A 20294-nucleotide genomic window follows, 5' to 3' on the forward strand; every position below is an offset into this window, starting at 1 on the left:
GAAATTTTAAAATCAAGTTTAAAATATGCGCCATGTTCCTATAATCTTTATCCGTTGTTTTCAAAAATGTTTTTACCATTTTCTATAAAAGTTTTAATGACTCATTTGGTCTAATCATCAAGTATATAATAAAGTAAAACTAAAAACACTAAATATAATAATAACAATAATTATAATTATTATAATTATTAATCAATGCAAATCAATCATTTTAGCAGTCGCAAAAGGGATATAAATTAGATTTTTTTTCAAAAGGGACTTTGAATTTTGGGATTCAAAGCAAAAGTGTCCAAAAACACATTTAAAAAAAAATGAGTGTAGCTTTCGCTCACTCGTAAATTTGTTCAAATTTTAATTAATAAATAAAAAATCATAAAATTAAAAAAGATTCGTCTGTAGAGTTGACTGCGCTGCGCATGCGCAGTATGAATAGACAAGCCGGACGCGAGGCCTAGCAACACCAAAACTCTTCCTCTTTCTTATTTCTCTATGTTCTATTAGTTTCAATACTATCTTAATCAGAAGAAAAGCAACACGCCAAATAAATATGGAGATCGGAACGGAGATTAGCAAGAAAATAAGGGTAAACACTTTACAACGCGTTGAATTCTGCGCTGTTTAGCGTGCTAGCTTACCTGCATATCAGTTGTTTCAATGTATGTGTGCTGTTAAGTGCGTGTGAACGTTATTGCTCGTTTTTTGTCTTTTATGGCCGTTTCTCTTTTATTGAGCGAGTTTGGAATGTTTTCTGTATTTTAAAATTGACTAAAGTTTGTTCGGTTGTGTGTTTTGGAAACATATCGTCACTAAGTAACTTAACGTTACCATAGTGTTATTTGAAGGACGTTGGGAATACCATGTAATAACTATGTTAAATTAGCTTATTTTACCATGTATTTACATATGTTAAAATGCCATGTTATTGTAATGTGATAGCATCACTTGTGCAATAGCACTACCACAGTGCTTTGTCAAGGTTAGGTTGGTGGTACTTATTGTTTGTCTGTTTGATACTCATGAATCAGTGCAGACAAAGTTCTTTATTTAATAATTTTCTCTTGTACCGTAATATTGTAATCTAATGTTTTCCAGGCCGCAATCAAAGGAAAGCTGCAGGAGCTCGGCGCTTATGTGGGTAAGAAGTCCAGATCAACAGGATCTAGTTTTGATCAACTGTATTGAGTTTTCATTAGTTATTATTTGTAGTGTTTGCTCCAGAAAACTGTAACAGGAAAATCTTGTCTGCAAAACAGGAAGTTTAGTCATTTTTCTAGAGAATCAGATCGAAATGACACTTACAAACACTTACGCATGACAGAAACTTTATATTTGTATTGCAAAGAGATATTCTACAATGTCAAATTACAATAGAGTAAATAAACAAGCAAAATGAGTAGCATTAAGTAATATAACAGCAGCAACTACATTTAAGCGATTGGAATAAATTAAACAAATTAGTTGTGATCATCATTATCCAGGGTTAGATTAGCAGTCAATTCTTCCATCCTCATGCATGTGTAAATGATGTTGTATTAAGCTGTTTAATATGATGGTTCACTGGATTAAACACTTTACCCGTTTGTCTCTGTCAGACGAGGAGCTTCCGGATTACATCATGGTCATGGTGGCCAACAAGAAGAACCCGCAACAAATGGCGGACGACCTGTCCTTGTTTCTAGGAAATAATACCATCAAGTTCACTGTATGGTAGGTGAAAGTCTCCCTCTCTAGAGTGTGATGTTTGGTGTCTCTAAGACTTTTATTGTTGTTTTTTTAAAATGCGTCTCACCAAGACTGATCAAAAATACAATAAAACAGTAATATTGTGAAATATTATTACAATTTAAAATAATTGTTTTGGATTTCAATATATATATAATTTTTTCCTGTGATGCAAATCTGAATTTTCAGCATCATTACTCCAGTCTTCAGTGTCACATGATCCTTCAGAAATCATTCTAATATGATGATTTGATGCTCAAGAAACATTTCTGATTATTATCAATGTTGAAAACAGTTTGCTTAAACCCAGTAAAGCAAAGATTTAAAAAAAAAAAATTTGCGTTGTAGGTTACATGGTGTTCTGGAGAAGCTGAGATCGGTTGCAGTTGGTATGATTCATGTTGGAGACGTTGTTTACACTCACATCATGTGACTTGTTGCATTCCATAGTGCATATTTTTACTTAAACTTTTTTCTTTTGCAGAGCCCACATCTGTCAGTCCACCTGTTGTGCACTCGGAGACGAGCATCCCGGCGGAAAGCAAAAGGAGGGGGGCGGAGCCTCGCGCTCTCGCCGTTTCCAGCTCGCGCTCTGATAAGGTGGAGGGACGCGTCTCGAGCTCCGCACACGAGAACCGCACCAGGTATTTTATCAGCAAATCACTGTGAATTTGACTTGGGGCTGCACGATATGTCAAAATAAAATTGATATCAGGACATGGCTTGGAGCGATTGTCAAATTACACAGCCTGACATTTTAATTACATGATATATGCACTTCCGGTTTCAAACTGCATACATGTAAATTAACACACAGTCTGAAACTGGCAGGGCATATTTTTATTTGTTGGCAACCCATCAAAATAAAAGCTTGATGGTTCACCATTTGAAAATGAAAAAATTTTGACATAAATATTAGTATTTTAACTTATACAATAGTATTACAATTGTACACTATGCTAATTTTGGCCCTCTAGCATGTACAAAACTGCATATATTTTGTGGAAGAACATTGTTTTGGTTGTGCTTCGGCTCTGTGCGACTGCGGATGAATATAGTTATCCTCCTGCTCATAAAACATTCACTATAGGCTTAAGAGATATAACCAGTTTAGATGGAAAGGATCTCTAGCTTAAGATGCTACTGTAGCTTTAGCCATTAATAGACACGGTACTATTGAAGATAAATTCCAGCACAGCGCAACAACAACCATAATGAAATGACCCTTCACAATAGATAATGCTTTACAGTCAACTCTGTTAGAGAGCTACATATGGCAATTTATCGGAAAATGCCTCTCTCACCTGTTGAGTATTAAAAACGGCATCACTATTTTTTCCAGTTTATTATTATTTTCATTTGACTTAATCATGATAACCATTTATTACAAACTCACTGTAGTAGGAGAGGCTCTTCTGAAAGACCCTCCAGACTCACATCCGCTGTCAAACCGCTGATGGAGGCATCGGCTGAAGCTGTGATTGACATCAAGCCCGACCTGGACGATGACCTCATTGGCTATGACCCCCTGGAGCAGAGCTTGACCTCGGGTCACACACAGGCTTTATACAGCCGATCGACAGCAGAGAGGCCTCGGCCAGCGGTGGATTCTTCCAGACGGACGGCGGACGCTTACAGATCCACAGACGTCACGAGAGGTCAGGAAAGGTCAGGTTCCAGCCATGAGCGGGGCTACAGGAGTTCAGCAGAGAGCAGCAGAGTGAGTGAATTTCGATTCATTGAAACATCAGTTCAGTCCTTCTCTGATGCCACAGCTCTTCACCTCAATGATTGTCATTCTGCTGGCAGGATTTGTACCGGAAACGAAAGGCGCCCATGGCCAGTTCAGTGGTCCGGGTTCACAGAGGTCATGACCACCGCGGGCAGGAGGCTGACGATCTGGATGAGGAGGAGGATGAAGATGAGGAGGACTATGGTATGGCCAGCAAAGTGTCTCTGCCATCGAAACCTGAGCGCAAGTACGTCCCCCTCTGAAACAATGGAAAATACATTTTTGAAATAAGGATGTTTTTGGATATTATTGCCAAGATTTATTTAGTCCTAAAAAAGAATTGGTGTTTTGTGTGTATTTCGCAGGCCTTCTCTCCCACCAGCCAAACAAGCCAACAAAAATCTAATCCTCAAAGCAATCTCAGAAGCTCAGCAATCCATCAGCAAGACCACTACATACACAGGTTCAACGTTTGCATTTAATATTACAATTAATAATAAACAGAGCAATTCCAATAGGATCCTCACACCATCGGTGCTCGGGCCCTAACCGTTGTTTTAACTTAACAGTGCATTTATCAAATATTGAATTGAAACATGAATATAACAAGAAACTTAAATATTTGAGTCGATCTGTCTGTGTCAGTTATTATTTATGTTACTTTTTTCTTAATATTTTAATTAGCTTTTTACATATTTATATCTTTTGTCCTTATTTTTTATATTACTATTTAGGTTTTAATTCATTTTTATTTCAGTTTTAATTTGTATATATTTTCCATTTGTAATATATACTTGTAAAAAGTATAATTTTATATGTTTAACTTTCTTTAGTGTGTAATGTTGCTGTTTGATCATGAAAAAAGTTCCAAAGCACAAAGTCAGTCTAAAGGGAGTTATTCTCCATATCAGTTTCTGAACTCCCTGAGTTTTTTTCCGAGAACAAACACGTCACAATGTTCCTCATTTAAATAATTATATCTAATATTTATATTTTATTTATTTCAATTAACAGAAATGTTTTTATTAGTTTTAGTTAATGTAACTTTGGTCTATATTCTCATGTCCAGTTCCCCAGCGGCAGACGGTCCCTGTAGCGCCACGGACACGTTCGGCCAGTGACGAGATGAGTAATGCTGCAATCCGATTGGTCCAGGAGCACCTGCACGCTCTCATTCCTCAGGATACGCTGCACAATAGTGAGTTTAATCTGTTGCTTAAAGAAATATTGTGTCATCAGAAGGAACTAGAAATCAGACTTCACATTTCTTTCTCTTGTGTGTTTTGCAGCCCAATCCAGACCTTTAGCATCTCGTCTGCAGTTGGAGCTTCCAGACGAGGACAGCCGAGAGCAGCTCAGTGAATACGGTGAGAGAGATGGCCTCATTTTGACCTCTTAATGGCAAAGTACATCTTAATTGAATTCTGGATGTCATTCAGTCACGTTCTCTGATGCTCAATAGTTTCATGTTGCCAGACGTTTGACTGTATGGTCCGTAATATGCAGTTTACTTGATTGGAAAACCGCCCACGTAGACAGGAAGAGACTATCTGAGCAACATGTAAAGCAACGAACCAGTTTGTTTTTATTTGGCATTTAGTCATTTGAATATACATTACCATTCAAAAGTTTGGGGTCAGTAAGCTGTTTTGTTTTTTATTTTTATTCAGCAAGGGTGCATTAAATTGGTCAAAGGTGACAGTAAAGACTTCTAAATTATTCCAAAAAGTCTTTTAAATAAATGCTTTTCTTGTGAACTTTCTTTTCATCAAAGAATCTTGAATATTTTTTTTTCATGTTTTCAACATTGATAAGATGTTTTTTTTTTTTTGAGCAGTAAATCAGCATATTAGAATGACTGCAAAACTTGGGGTCACTAACTCAGATTTGTGTTTGTTTTGATGCAGAGCTGCAGGTCTTAGAGGCAGCGAGAGTCAAGGCCTTGGACTCGCGTTCATTCATCATGAGGAAACCAGAGCTGGAACAGACTCCACCAGTCAGGAGCAGGCTTACTCCTGTCAATCAGAATGAAGACCCGCCCACCACATCCCGAATGGTGCAGGCCAGGTATGACAGACAGGTTTCAATCAAAAACAACATTCGGGTCCATATTTTTATCCATAGACAGTAGGGGTGTGAAGCGTCACTGGTCTTAAAGGAGAACTCCGGTCAATTTTAACATTGAGCTCATTTTTTTGTAAATTTGGAGTGTTGTCAGTACAGAGAACAACGACAAAAATCGGTGTTGCCTACACCATGTTATCCTCTTTTTAAAATTTGCACCCTGTTGACTTCAATGGGGCAAGTTTTAAACCTGCTTTACAGGTAAATACAGGTATGTGCGCTGGCTGAATTAACATAATTTTTATCCATTTCTTTCACATCTACTGCAGTCAGATTCACTCGTGTTCACTCTGAAGGAATCACTCACATGACCTGTGCACTTGTAATGACACATCAAGGATGTTAAGAGGCTAAAAGCAGGTTTAAATATTGCCCCATTGAAGTCAACAGGGTGCAAATTTTAAAAAGAGGATAACACGGTGTAGGCAACACCGATTTTTGTCGTTGTTCTCTGTACTGACAGCACTCCAAATTTACAAAAAAATGAGCTCAATGTTAAAATTGACCGGAGTTCTCCTTTAAGACAATTTATTTTGATTACGATTATCGTGTCTTCGATTCAATATCACGATGCATTGCAATATCTCACTACACATGGTTACATTTTCGTCATTGAATACAAGCAGTCAAATATATGAACTCCCTTTTTATTTTGTCTTCTCCTAGAAAGTACAGTCCCTGAATGTAGTCAAACAACACTTAAGTCTGAATAGCAGATGACAGGAACATTAATAAACACTACTAAAAGCGCATGAAACTGTCAAGAAGTGTACGCACACTGTAAATGTTAAAATAGTGGGTGCCTTTTTTATTTCTCGCTTTTGTGTTTCGCCGCCTCCTGCCATTTTACGATAGCGAGACAAGCGTGTATGTGATGAATGACGTCAGAGAAACGTGAGTAGGCAATATTTGATTATGGTCTATTACTGCATCGATGCAGAATCATCCACGAAACAATTTTCAACACCCCTAATATACAGTATTGTTCAAATGTTTGAGGTTGGTGCTCACATCCGGTTCTCTTCCGGCACAGAGAGAAAGCGGAGGTTGCGGGTGGCTCAAGTCCAAAGTTCATCGTGACATTAGATGGAGTTCCCAGTCCGTTAGCCAACCGCACAGATCAGGAGATGGAGCCTGAGGACGAGTTCAACACGACCTCTGACCTTCCGGAAAATAACAGACCCAAACCTGACATCCACCTCAGACTCGGCACTGACTTTATAAACACTGGCGGTAAGATGAAGATACTCATGTTTTAGGGATCTTGTATCTTGTACACCAATAACAGTGTATATCACAATGCGGTTATTTCTTCTGGAAAATGTATACCCTTAAATGTTTTATAAAGCACAACCATGAAGGAATGTCTGTTTTTGGTAATCAGTTACAAGTTAGGGTTGTTAATGAATTGCTCATTGTTTTTCTGTGGTAATGGACATTATGCCCGTTTAATTTTAATACCAAACCCAGACCATTCTTATAATGTAGTCACATGACTCATTTATTCCAGCTTTAGTCAACGTTCCTCTCCAGTTTGTGCCTTGCTCACCCTCATTCTCTCTGTCTTTCTCCTGCAGATAGAGAGATGGATGAGGTGGAGGACATGGACGTAGAGCCGGTTCAGGCTAAACGGCAGAAACTTCCAGAACGCTGCAAGTTCTGGCCTGCGTGCAAGAGTGGAGACGAGTGTTTGTACCATCACCCCAACACACAGTGCAAGTGAGAACATAGAAGAAGAGGCCATATTATGCCCATTTTGTTTTTAGGCTCTACTAGAATAGGTTTCCATGCTTAAATGTTCAAAAACTGTTCAAATATTTGACATGTTTGCAGCACCCCTCTTCCCAGTCTGTCAGTAAAGCTCTGTGTAGTTCCTGTCTCTATGAAGCCCCTCCCTCCGAAAAGCATAATGTGCTCTGATTGGTCGGCTGGACCAGTGTCTTGTGATTGGTCACCCGCTTCCACCATGTATGGAAATGTCACACCCCTTACCATAACAGCCAGTTTCAACCATAGACTGTAAAAAAATATGGACGACGCCCCTTCGCTCTCTTCCATTGGTGAGAAGTGAAGCCGCCAGTGTCCCGATATGGCGCTGACATATTGGAACTTGAGTCTGCGCAGTAGCGATTTCAGGACCAGACCTGCGCAGTAGTGAGCAGGAAGTAAAGCTGCGAAATCAAGGCCCCGCCCTCACTCTCGGTGTGAAATAATTTATTATAGAAATGTAGATATTAAATTTTAATCTCCTCAGACCTCCGAAGATCTCGAAAAAAGTCTGTTGGTGCTTCAGTGACTACTTCGCTCAGAGAACCTGTCAATCACAGCTGTCAATCATGACGTCACACCACCGTTTTTATAGCATCAAATAACTAACTAAAAACAAACTTATTTTAAAAACAAACACTTGAATTTACATCAGCGTGATAAAAACTACAGTAAATGACAGAACCCACCTTCGGAAAAAAGATAAATTGTTTAGTTGGTCTCAAGTCCCGTTGAATAACACGGGGAGGCGGGGTTTATGACCTATACTAGGACCAGTCACCGGGGGGCGATCGAGACGTTTTGGCTTCACTTTTCAGGGCTTGTGCGGCACGCTTGGTTTCAACACTACTAACTCAACTCCACCAGGCCCCGCCCTTTTATTTAGCTTGTGCCTTGGCTGGGATTTATTTAAATGAGGAATATTGTATTCTAGACCTCTTTAGTCCGGTTCGCTTGAACAATAACCACTGGACTGCCAGCACAATCAGTGAGTTTTTGTATCAAATCCACTGCCTTGAACAATATATTTCAAGACCATTTTAGCATCTAATGCCATGAGCGCTGAGACTGAACTGTTAGGGAATTTACAGTTAAGGACCAGATATGATTAAAGAAGACCAGGAGTTAAAAGTGCAGTCAATTTAAGACAAGAGTCCGAATTAAGAAAATTAAGAAGATAGTTTGCAGTTTCATCAGGCAGAAATCAGCTTCAAGACTCATTTACAACAAACTCAGCATTTATACCCTTCACTAAGGTCTAAGCTACTTCATTGCTTCAGGGTGAATGATTCTGATTGGCTAAGAAATAGATAAACATAGTACATTTCCACACATGGACTGATAGGCTGTAGCACATCTCCATAGTCTGTACGCCTGCCACCAGGATCCTGAGTTAGGTACGAGTGGCCCCCCGAGGTCACAAGACTGTGTGTCTAGGTGCCAGCATGTCGAAGAAAACAAGTCAGTCAATCTCCAATAATGCCAGTTGTTCCATAACCTGTAACCAAGAATACTAACACACACACACACACACACACACAGCTTCTTCAAGGTTGGATTTGGTCGGGCTCTAACTATCTACAGGAGACTCTTCCCAAAACATCCAGATAACATGTTTTTTCTCTCAGTGAGAGGACACTTTAATATAGAACCGTAAAGTAAATGCTTTAACTAAGAAATGGTCCCTTAAACTATTGGGTTCCAATGACCCTTGTGGCCTGTAGCTGCCATGGTGAGCTAGAAGAACAGATATATGTTTTAACACGTTGAAGACCTTTCTCAAACACAAAACGAGTCCATATTTCATCTCTGGAAGCTGAATAAGCAAGCTCTGTTGCATGGGCCAGACCCTCAGCAATCACACTGGTAACTTCTAGAAGTAAAATCTCATAAGCTTAGAGAAGTCATTCAACTCATTTGATATGTAGAAGGAAAAATATTGATTAATCCCTTGATTATAATCACTGATTAGATATACATTAAAGCAGCTGTGTATTCCAGAATCCAGTCCCTTCAGAACTATCCTAATTATACAGGCCTCCTTAGGAACAACTGGTCGTTTAGATGCGGTGACTGTATGTAAATGTTGTTTTTTGCTTCTGTTGCAGACTGTTTCCTAACTGTAAATTTGCAGACAAGTGTCTGTTTATTCATCCAAACTGCAAGTTCGATGCGAAGTGCTCCAAACCAGACTGTCCGTTCACACACGTCAGCCGAAGAGTCAACAGCAACCCTCCGAGAGCAGGTGTGTACGACAGATCAAATACATGAGGATGCGTTCAAAATGGCACTTTGATACAGCCGCCAACATTTGACCTTGTGACCTTTGACCCTGTAGCTCCAGCTCCAGCTCAGACCAGCAGTGTGTGCCGTTTCTTCCCAGAGTGTAAAAAGCCGGAGTGTCCGTTCTACCACCCTAAAGTGAGTTTCACATCAGCCTGTTTCACTTTGACTCTTGAAGTTGTTCAACTCCACATCATAAACAGCGTCAGTGAGAAACAAACTCGGATAAAGCTGAAATTTGATGTAGAGATTTACACACATTAGAATGATTTCTGAAGGATCATGTGACTCTGAAGACTGAAGTAATGATGCTGAAAATTCACTTTTAAATATATACAAATAGAAAACGGTAACTTTAAATTGTAATAATAGTTCACAATATCACTGTTTTACTGTATTTGATCAAATAAATGCAGTCTTGGTGAGCAGAAGAGACTTAGTGTAACACTTTACAATAAGGTCTTTTGTTAACATTAGTTAATGCATTAACTAGCAATGGACAATATATTTTTACTGCATTTATTAATGTTAATACCGTTAATGTTCACAGTGCATTAACTTATGTTAACAGACACAACTTTGGATCTTAATGTATTAGTAAATTAACATTAAGATTAATAAATGCTATATAGAAGTATTGTTTATTGTTAGTTCATGCTAACAAATGAAAAATTTTTGTAAAGAATGTTAAAAAAACATTTAAAAACAAATCTTTATTATTCCAAACTTTAACTGATACTCGAGTCAACATTAAATCAAACTTATCGTGAGCATGTTATTCCAAATTTCGATTTTTGAATCTTGTTTTAATGCATTTTGACTCATGCATTTATTGATTTGCTCACATCCCTTAATGTTTGTTTTGCAGCCGTGTAGATTTGCGGCGCAGTGTAAGCGAGCAGACTGTACCTTCTACCATCCAGCTGTGGCAGTGCCGCCCAGAAGTGCTCTGAAATGGACCAAAACACAAAGCAGGTACAGCAAACTCACATGTGATCGCAGTGAAGCGCTTGAATCAAACTTCTGTAATACTCGTGTGTCTTCCCCCACAGCTGAGTAACACTCGAGCGATCGACCACGACTGAGCTGCAGCGTTTCTACTCTTCATGCAGAGCGTCTCGTCTGACATCATTCTGAACATCTTTGTTTTTGTGCTTTCACATTTTTCGGATTAATTTTTAAAACAAATGAATTTTATAAAATGCAACTTTCTGTAAACTGTTTGCAGAATATCTTTGGTGTATTAAATGTCAACAACACACACATGTGAATGTTGTCTTTACTTTAGAAACATATTACAGTGTGGATCTAACTTAAATATTATTTACAGTTTTGAAAGCCAAAGTGTGACACAAACATGCGAGTCAGAGGTTCTTTATTTTCCAGACTTAAAGTTCATGATCTTCAGGGTGGTAGAGTTCACTCATCAAACGGTAAATGTACGACGGAGCGTTTCCACCGATGTTGGAGATGAACAGTGTGATGAGTTCAGGCGGGACGTAGTCGAATACCGGACAGTGAGCGTTGACCTTAGATAAGATCTCACCTGGAAACACAAATTTCATTTCAGATTCATATTCAACATCTTAATAGAAACAGCATTATTAAAGAGGCCATATGATGCCATTTTAAAAGGGCTTTTTTTTTATCGGCTGTACTAGAATAGGTTATCATGCTTTAAATGTAGTGATGGGAGAAACAAAGCTTTTCAAAACTCGTATCAATTAAACCAGTTGCATAATCGCATAATAGTTCGCTGTTTTGAAGTGCTCCTGATGGTCAGAACAGTGTAAATGCATTAAACTGTTTTTGTCATGACCATGTGAACGGCACAAACCTCATGAACTTTTTAATTTGCATTTCCATATGTGACCCTGGACCACAAAACCAGTCACATGGAGCAATTTTATGAAATTGAGATTTATACGTCACATGTAAGCTGAATAAATAAGCTTTCAATTGATGTATGGTTTGTTAGGATAGGACCGAGATACCAATATTTGTAAATCTGGAATCTGAGTCCATTTATGTTTGCGATTGTGCTGCATTCACTCACAGAAATAAATGTTTTATATATTTACAAAATATCTTCACTGAACATGCCTAATGATTTTTGGCATTAAAGAAAAATCGATAATTTTGACCCAAACAATGTATTGTCGGCTATTGCCACAAATATACCCGTGCGACTTGACTGGTTTTGTATTCCAGGATCACATATGTGGTAGTAAATCAGATTCAGGTCAGATGTTTTGCAATGCGACCTCAGTCTGAACAGTCATATCAGGAATTAATGTGACTTTTATGTCACTAAGAGCAACATTCGTCACAATTCTGTGCTCATGGGAGTCACTTCAACGATTTTACATACCCGACGTTATCAAGACAGATGTGAAAGGAGTCAGTAAAGGACAGTGATGTGTCAGAACTCATAAGTATTACAGTGACGGCTCTATATACAAGCAAAACATGAGGGCTCGTATCATAAATGTTTTAAAACTCTGCTTTTTACGCATCCTCGTCTTTGTTCGTTTATTATATTTTGCCAGCGCATTAATTCTCTGGCTTTGGCGCCAATCACACAATAAATCGACACGTAATCACTTACTTTAATGTTCTCAGTGTTTACTTCTGGTCTTTTCAAAAACGGATAGCTATCCGATCAGAGAAAATGCATGACCAGGTGTAAACATTAAAAAGCATCAAATGGCCTCATTTAATAATACAAACAATAAATACAGAGTGCTTTATCCTTTAATTGAGTGTGTAAAATTGTAAATCATTTCATTAAAAAGGAGTAAAATGCCGTGTGACATTACCTTCAGTGAAGGGAAGAACTTCGTGTGGTGAAACAAATTTGTGAAACGTGTCCTCCTCATTGGGAAACTACAACAACAAAGACATTAATCAGCATTTTCAGGATATTGTGTAGTGACTGCACTGTGTGTGTGTGATTGTACGGTGTGTCAGATACCTGTGGTGACAGCTTGAACATGGGAGCGCACACGATGAGAGGAGTCGAGTGATGCTTTGCAGCCAGAGCCAGTGTGTGTGTGCCATTAAGAGCCCGCAGACCCCCGTTAGCCAGAACCGTCTGTGTGCCGATGATGACCTGGACAACACACACGGAAACAAGCGCTTTCAGCATTCATCAAGACACTAATGCCTGTGTGTGTGACTAACAGGAAACAAAATAATACTGTTTTAAGAATCTTGAATATTCTGTTGGTGCATCAATCCGTTATCTCACCTTATTGACTCTTGACATTACAGCGAAAATGGCAGCGTCTGGGATGACCGTTGTCTCGATGTCCTCTTTGGAAAGAATTGTGGCCATTTCATGCCCCTGATGGACCAAAAGAGTTTATGTGAGTTTAGTCGAGTTATTTTCAAGGACCTGAAAATTTACACCACCACCAAATACACTTGCTTAAAAAGCTTAAATAAATGTGAAGTTAACCTATTAAAACCTTCATATAAAACTTTTTTTTTAATAAATAATAGTATAAATAAATAGTATAAATAAATGCATTATTAAAAAATATTTTTAGATAATAACATTAAAAAAAATTTAAATAGTAAAATAGAATATATTATGCATTTATTAATAATGATAAAAAAATTGAATAATATTAAATTGTTTAATAATTATTTAATATTTATTATAGTATAATTATTAAAAATGTTAAAATATATTAAATATATTGTCATGAAAATATATATATTAAAATTATTCATTCTTTATCAATGTATTTAATTACAAGACATAATAATAATATATAAAAATGCTTAATTATTTATTATTACATTATAATTTTTTGTATTGTTTTTTAATATTTTTAATAATTTATATTATTTAACAATATAATAAATTATTAAATATTATATTATTTAATATTACACATATATATATATATATATATATATATATATATATATATATATATATATTATTAAATATTACATTATATAAATATATATATATACATATATATATAACTATTATTAAACGTTTAAATATATTATTAATTTAATATTAATTCATTTATTATTATACTTTATGTATTAATGACCAGAACATAATTATTATAATAATAATAATAATAATAATAAATTAAAATGTTGATTTATTATTACATTCTAATTATGATGTCAATAATTATAATCATATATATTATTTCACAATACTATAAATTATTAAATATCATATTTAATAATTATAATCTAACAATAATATTTAATAATAATTAAACATTATTGTAATGTATAATGACAGTGTTGTTAATTCTTGGCTGTCTGTTCTGCTATTACTAAATCTGCCAGGACTGAGATGTGTTGTTTGCGAGAGCCGCTTTAGTAAAACACACTGAATGCAAGCATGTTCTCACCTGACAGAAAGGCGCACACTCCGCAACGATGACATGGAACTTGCGTTTCCGCGCGGCGTCTTTCAGGAAAGCTTCCACCGTTCTGGAGCGGCCGATGGTCATGATGACCTCGTTGGAGTGGATGTGTTCCAGCGCCTGCATGGAGATGTTGTCGGTGGTGCCCTCTGAAAACACACATCAATCATATTTAGCATTACAAGAACATACACAGTCAAACCAAAATGTATTCAGACACCTTCAACATTTCTCACATTATCACAGTTTATTCGCAATAGTTTAGAAAATGGTAATAAAATATGACAAGAACTGAGAGTTATCAAATCAGTTGATATTTCACTGGTTTTGTCCATGCTTCTGTTAGACAGTCTCACAAATGAATTTGTTGAATAGCTGTCAGCTTGTTAACTTTAAGTACACAAAAAGATAATACCAATTAAGGTCAACCAATTATCAAGCAATGCTTAGTCTTGTTCAGCAATTAAAGAAAAACCACATAAGTGTCTGAATAATTTTTGGTCCCAAATTTTTATTAATTTCACTGTATGAAGAATTTTTGGGTATAATATGACAGTTTACTTTATTTTGCTATCTTCACTTACGTAAATGAACTATAGTGTCCTGCACCCACAAGTAAAAATATATATATAAATGAATAATTGTTGGTTTGACTAGTTTATCCACTGCTCTGGTTCTGGGTTCTCACCCAGTTCTGTCAGCAGCTCGTTGATGGCTTCGATGACGTTGGCTTTGAGATGAGCGAAGTGCTGTCTGAAGTTGTCCTCGCTGGATCCTCCAGACGTCAGCAGCTTGTGTAGAGATTCCTGCTGATCCGTCTCCTCACTGCTGCCTCTGGACCTGAGGAAAGAGAGACACATGATCTCTGCTGATTCACATTCTGCTAGAATTTACGCACTATACCACGTTCATAAACGTGTATGCTGATACTTGTACATTTTTTAACCTCAAAGCTACACTGTGACTTTAGGCCCTCTAGCGGTTGAAGCGTAAACTGCAATTGCTTGCGGAGGAATATTGTTTTGGTAATTATGCGAGTTGTGGTTCGGCGCGGATGAATCTGATGGTTTGAAACGCGCTGATACAAGTTAACTTACTCGATGTTTCAGATACTCGCCTTCACTACACTGCAGCTAACATCAAAACTCACAATAATGAAAGACGAATATCTGAAAATATGTCATAAGGTAAGTGCTAAGTGGCTTATAAATCAATAGTTTTAAAAATAACATTACAAAAGTTTGGTAACGCCAACATTAGATAGCAATTGCTATTCATTTAAGATAACGGTGGAAACTAGAACATGACAATGCTATTTAATGTATAGGCTAATATTCCAACTCTTTGGAGATTGACATTGTTACCAACATAAATATTGCACTGTGATGCTATGCAAACGATGTTGATTCGTGCTTTATTACTACCGGTACTGTCGCTTTCCCTTTTCGCTTGCAAACTCTTTTCAGTTCAAGGATCAATTTGTTGTGGCTTCAAGTTACTTTCGTTGTATATAGTAGTGGACCGACCTTCTTTCCTTTATTTACAGATAGCCTACGCATAAACATGCGCGCGGACAAATGATGAAAGTATGCCGTTTCCCGCGAAATCCGTCCCGACAACTAATATAGGGGACTAATGTAAGCAAATAGGTGTCAACTGTGCATCTTTCCAAATATACTTGTACTGCAAAGTTAACAGTCTGTAATCTCCACTGATACAGTGATGATAGGATTTGATGAAACAGCTTTAGAAAATACAAGATAGTTTCAAAAGAGACAAGGAAAAGGAAATCAAGAAATATTCAGGAATTCAAATAATGACTTAAAATCATTATTTTTCCAGTGACTCCCAGTGGACAAAATTGGTATTATAACTGTCATCTGTCATTCATGTTGACGAAATGCTGACACTTGATTGGATGGCCATGTTTGTTGGTTTGTCTGAGTGATATTTAAAGAACATGTTAGCATGTGTCCAGAAGATGATGCATATACCATTTCAACTTCTGTAGTTCACTCCTTCAAGTGTAATATATGAAGGGAAGAGCGAATACAGTTAAATGGGCTATTTCGGATACATCTTGAGTGTCTCACCTCGCATACTCTTCTCGAATAATCTTCAGCACCCTGCGGACCATGTTCCCGACGGTGGTCTCAGACGGCTGGGCTGCTGTCATCCGCCGGCCCTCCTTCCGGATGATTTCCATCAGCTCACCTGAAAGAGGACACCGGAGAATTCAAGATCCTGTTAAACCAGGGGGGATCAAACTGGGGCCCGGGGACTGCTAGGGTGTCTGTCGAATAGTTGACAGATGTAATAGAAATAAGATTAAAAAAAGAAAAATAAATTTAGACTAAAATAAATACATATAAACAAAAAAATAGTTGTCGAAAAGTTTACAAATGTAAAGATAAATAATAGAAATAAGATTAAAATAAATTAAAAAATAGACTAAAATAAATAAATTAAACAAAAGAAATTGAAATAAACCATAACAAATATTTTAATAAATAAAAAATAGATTAAAATAAATAAAGTTACATTAAAATAAAAAATTATTATAGATTAAAATAATAAAAAAAAACTACTTGGATAATAAAATAGATATTAGACAATAGATATAAATAGATAATAAAATTAGCAATAAATATTACATTCAAGTTACAGTAGATTTCTATTGTAACTTAATCTAACTAATGTAAAAAACAATGTAACTAAATAGAAACTAAGTATTTTTAAAATAAATAAATATATAATTTATATAAATAATAAATAATTATTTACTTTTCGTCCTATGTATTGTATAGTATACATGAAAATATAGGCTATAGCTGGCTTTTAAATTTTAGAATGGGGATGATTTTATATACATCTAAAACATTCACAATTAATGAAGTCATAGGATAGCAAGATTATTTTTTTATTATTATATTTATTTAATATTTTTTTCTGTTGTTTTGTCATTGTTGTAGTTGATAGGTAATAAGTGCTGTATGCTTATTTTTCTGTATATTTCCGTTCTCAGTAATACAAAACAGAAAGAAAGAAAATAAAAAACCCGAGCAGCATCTGGAGCATCGCTCGGGTTCTGGTTCAGATCCGATCTCGGGTTCTCGCGGTTCTCACTCACCGGCGTTGCTCCAGCGGGCCTGTGCGGTGATTCTGCGGAGTAAAGCGCTCGTTTCTCGGGCAGTTTCCGCGGAGCCCCGGAGAGATCCTGCCCCGCTCCCGCAGCGCTTCAGCTCGGACAGAAACGACTCGATGCGCTCGGACAGATCCGTCTCTTTATCGGCGCCGGGCATTTTGTCTTGTGTCTCAGTAAAGCCAGAGAATGTCTAATAAGGCTCTGGTAAAGCTCTGATCAGAGCGAGTTGTTTCTTCTGACAGCTTGAACCCTCACGGACCCAGACAGAAGAACCTCCTCCGGGTCACGATGAGCGAGTCCGGCTCTTCTTCTGCTGTTTAGCGGCGATCAGGACTGTGTTGTAACAGCCCCACCAACCGTCCATCCACAGCAACACTCACTATCATCTCAATACCCATATTTTAAATCTAGCAACTCATTATTTGCAAAAATACAATAAAAAATCCTATAAATATTATATTATTAAATATTATATAAAAATATTAAATCGTATTACATTCAAAAATGTACATTCGTTTGATGCTAGGAATTTAAACCAGCTAATATACAATAACACTCTTTAAATGAAAAACAATCAAGAATAATTGAAAATTAAAAAAGGATGTATTTTTATAAGGGGATTAGAATTAGTTTTCTGCATGTAAAATTAAGCAGGTAGCCTATTATAATATTGTGCACAATGCACTGTATGTTATTTATTTACCATTTAAAAGTGGTGGCTATATAAAACATGGTGGTTTATGATTTTTAAAAGTTTGGGTTTGGTAAGATTTCTTTTTAAAGTCTGTCATGCTCACAATATAAGCGTAAATACACAAAAATACATTAAAATCTAATTTTGTGAAATATTATGATTTGAAATAAATATATTTTAAGATTTAATCTGAATTTTCAGCATCATTACTCAACTACAGTTTTACATTATCTTTTAGAAACCATTCTAATGACATTCAAGAAACAGGAACATTTAACATTTTGGAATCAAAAGCAGTAAATTAAAACAAAAAGTATTTAACCCTTTCATGCATGAATTATGATAACCTCAGTCAGGATTTTTTTCCTATGTGTTTTTATTGCTCTTAGGGCATGAAAAACAAGAATTGATTTTTATTTTATTTTTTTTACAAATTTTTCAAAGAGATCTTCAGATGTCCACTTGAGTGGACAGCATGCGGTTATGGTTTAAACTGAAGATATACTGTATTAAATATAAGACAATAATCAAACAGATAAAGTATGTGAATTTAACAAACTAATCAATAAAATTATATCAAATCATGTGAAAACTATAAAATATATACAAAAAATATAAATGCGAAATATTGCAAAGGCTTCATACAACTTCATACATGTTGCACTTTGCGTATCTTTGATATCAGAACATGAGGACGTGATTCCATCAGAATTTTCTACAGCCTGTCAAGGTACAACTGTGGAAACCACTCAGACGCTCCCTCCAGTGCACCAGAGTATGGAGATTTACCCTTATTAGCTGATAATTCTGATTATGTTCAAGATGGACATGCACATTTCTATCATAGCCCTCCTCTGAGAAAACCTAGCGATACGGTTTTTCAATCTCATCTGAAATGATCAGTGTTGGGGGTAACACATTACAAGTAACATGCATAATGCATTCAGATTACTTTTTGATGTTACAAGTAAAGTAATGTGTTACAAGTAACATGCATTACCTAATCATATTTGTTTTTTATGTTACGAGTAATGTATTGTAACATGCATTACCTAATCAGATTACTTTTTGATCTAACAAGTAATTAACTACAAGTTATGTGCATTACCTAATCAGATTACTTTTTGATGTAACGAGTAAAGAAACGCATTACAAGTAACATGCATTACGTAATCAGATTACTTTTTGATGTTATGAGTAAAGAAACGCATTATAAGTAACATGCATTACATAATCAGATTACTTTTTGATGTTATGAGTAAAGAAACGCATTACAAGTAACATGCATTACCTAATCAGATTACTTTTTGATGTTATGAGTAAAGAAACGCATTACAAGTAACATGCATTACCTAATCAGATTACTTTTTGATGTTATGAGTAAAGAAACGCATTACAAGTAACATGCATTACGTAATCAGATTACTTTTTGATGTTATGAGTAAAGAAATGCATTACAAGTAACATGCATTACGTAATCAGATTACTTTTTGATGTTATGAGTAAAGAAACGCATTACAAGTAACATGCATTACGTAATCAGATTACTTTTTGATGTTATGAGTAAAGAAACGCATTACAAGTAACATGCATTACATAATCAGATTACTTTTTGATGTTATGAGTAAAGAAACGCATTACAATAACGTGCATTACATAATCAGATTACTTTTTGATGTTATGAGTAAGGAAACGCATTACAATAACATGCATTATGAAATCAGATTACTTTTTGATCTAACAAGTAAAGTAATGCATTACAAGTGTCATACATTATGTAATCACATGACTTTTTTCGATGTCAATGAAAATTACATTCTAATAATACAAATACATTTATTTACAGTAGAAAAAGTCAATGCATATTAAGTTTTTAAGTTTCAAAAGCAATATTCACATTATAATTATGAATTGTAGCTGAAATATAGCAATTGATGCATGACGTCCACTACAGTGGACATGTGATTAATCAGAGTTTTCTCTCAATCTAAAATCAAAACTTGGAAAATTTTACTGTGATATGACTCATTAGATATTGCTTTATGCTGCAATATTTTTTTTACCTACAAGAGTCTCCTAGGATAGAAGGAATCGGTGGATATTCCGGAGCATGTCTGACTGACCCTTGGCCATCTTGGTTTGGAGGGGGAAAAAATCGAAACACAAAGGCTTGCCACTTGGTTGCAATTTATAGGATGATGCACCAGGGCCCAATGAAGAGGCTGATGTGCAACTTTGCCATAAAAACCCGTGCAAATTCAAGAAAATGCTTTTTTAATAGCTGTCCACTGTAGTGACCACTATGCGTGAAAGGGTTAAGTAGGTTTTGTGCAATGTTATTGCTCCTAATATTAATCATCTCATAATGATCTTTTCACACAAATGTATCCACCGAGTAGCCTATTAAAATATTATGCAGAAGGC

The 20294-nt window shown here is 36.1% G+C and overlaps 2 protein-coding genes across 3 annotated transcripts; one reads left to right on the plus strand and one right to left on the minus strand.

Annotated features, from left to right (window-relative positions):
* The first annotated feature begins 403 nt into the window (after positions 1-403).
* On the plus strand, positions 404-10889 carry zc3h14 (zinc finger CCCH-type containing 14). Of its 2 annotated transcripts, XM_079887234.1 has the most exons (18): positions 404-583; positions 1093-1135; positions 1593-1707; positions 2071-2111; positions 2207-2366; positions 3124-3442; positions 3532-3701; positions 3820-3917; positions 4524-4652; positions 4744-4821; positions 5362-5521; positions 6434-6472; positions 6612-6811; positions 7156-7297; positions 9454-9590; positions 9684-9766; positions 10497-10603; positions 10681-10889. In XM_079887234.1, exons 1-18 carry the CDS (start codon positions 548-550, stop codon positions 10682-10684), a joined length of 2061 nt encoding a protein of 686 aa, XP_079743360.1. In that variant the 5' UTR covers positions 404-547; the 3' UTR covers positions 10685-10889. The 2 variants fall into 2 exon arrangements, with proteins under 2 accessions (XP_079743360.1, XP_079743361.1); XM_079887235.1 differs by lacking the exon at positions 6434-6472.
* A 4-nt stretch (positions 10890-10893) lies between these two features.
* Positions 10894-17481, minus strand: eif2b2 (eukaryotic translation initiation factor 2B, subunit 2 beta). The gene is made up of 8 exons (XM_079887236.1): positions 17162-17481; positions 16125-16245; positions 14720-14871; positions 14017-14180; positions 12879-12974; positions 12603-12740; positions 12448-12514; positions 10894-11174 (listed from the first exon to the last, which is right to left on the minus strand). Exons 1-8 carry the CDS (start codon positions 17331-17333, stop codon positions 11017-11019), a joined length of 1068 nt encoding a protein of 355 aa, XP_079743362.1. The 5' UTR covers positions 17334-17481; the 3' UTR covers positions 10894-11016.
* Between the last annotated feature and the right edge of the window lie 2813 nt (positions 17482-20294).

This window comes from Squalius cephalus (genome assembly GCF_949319135.1).
Source record: "Squalius cephalus genome assembly, chromosome: 12".
Lineage (NCBI taxonomy): Eukaryota > Metazoa > Chordata > Actinopteri > Cypriniformes > Leuciscidae > Squalius > Squalius cephalus.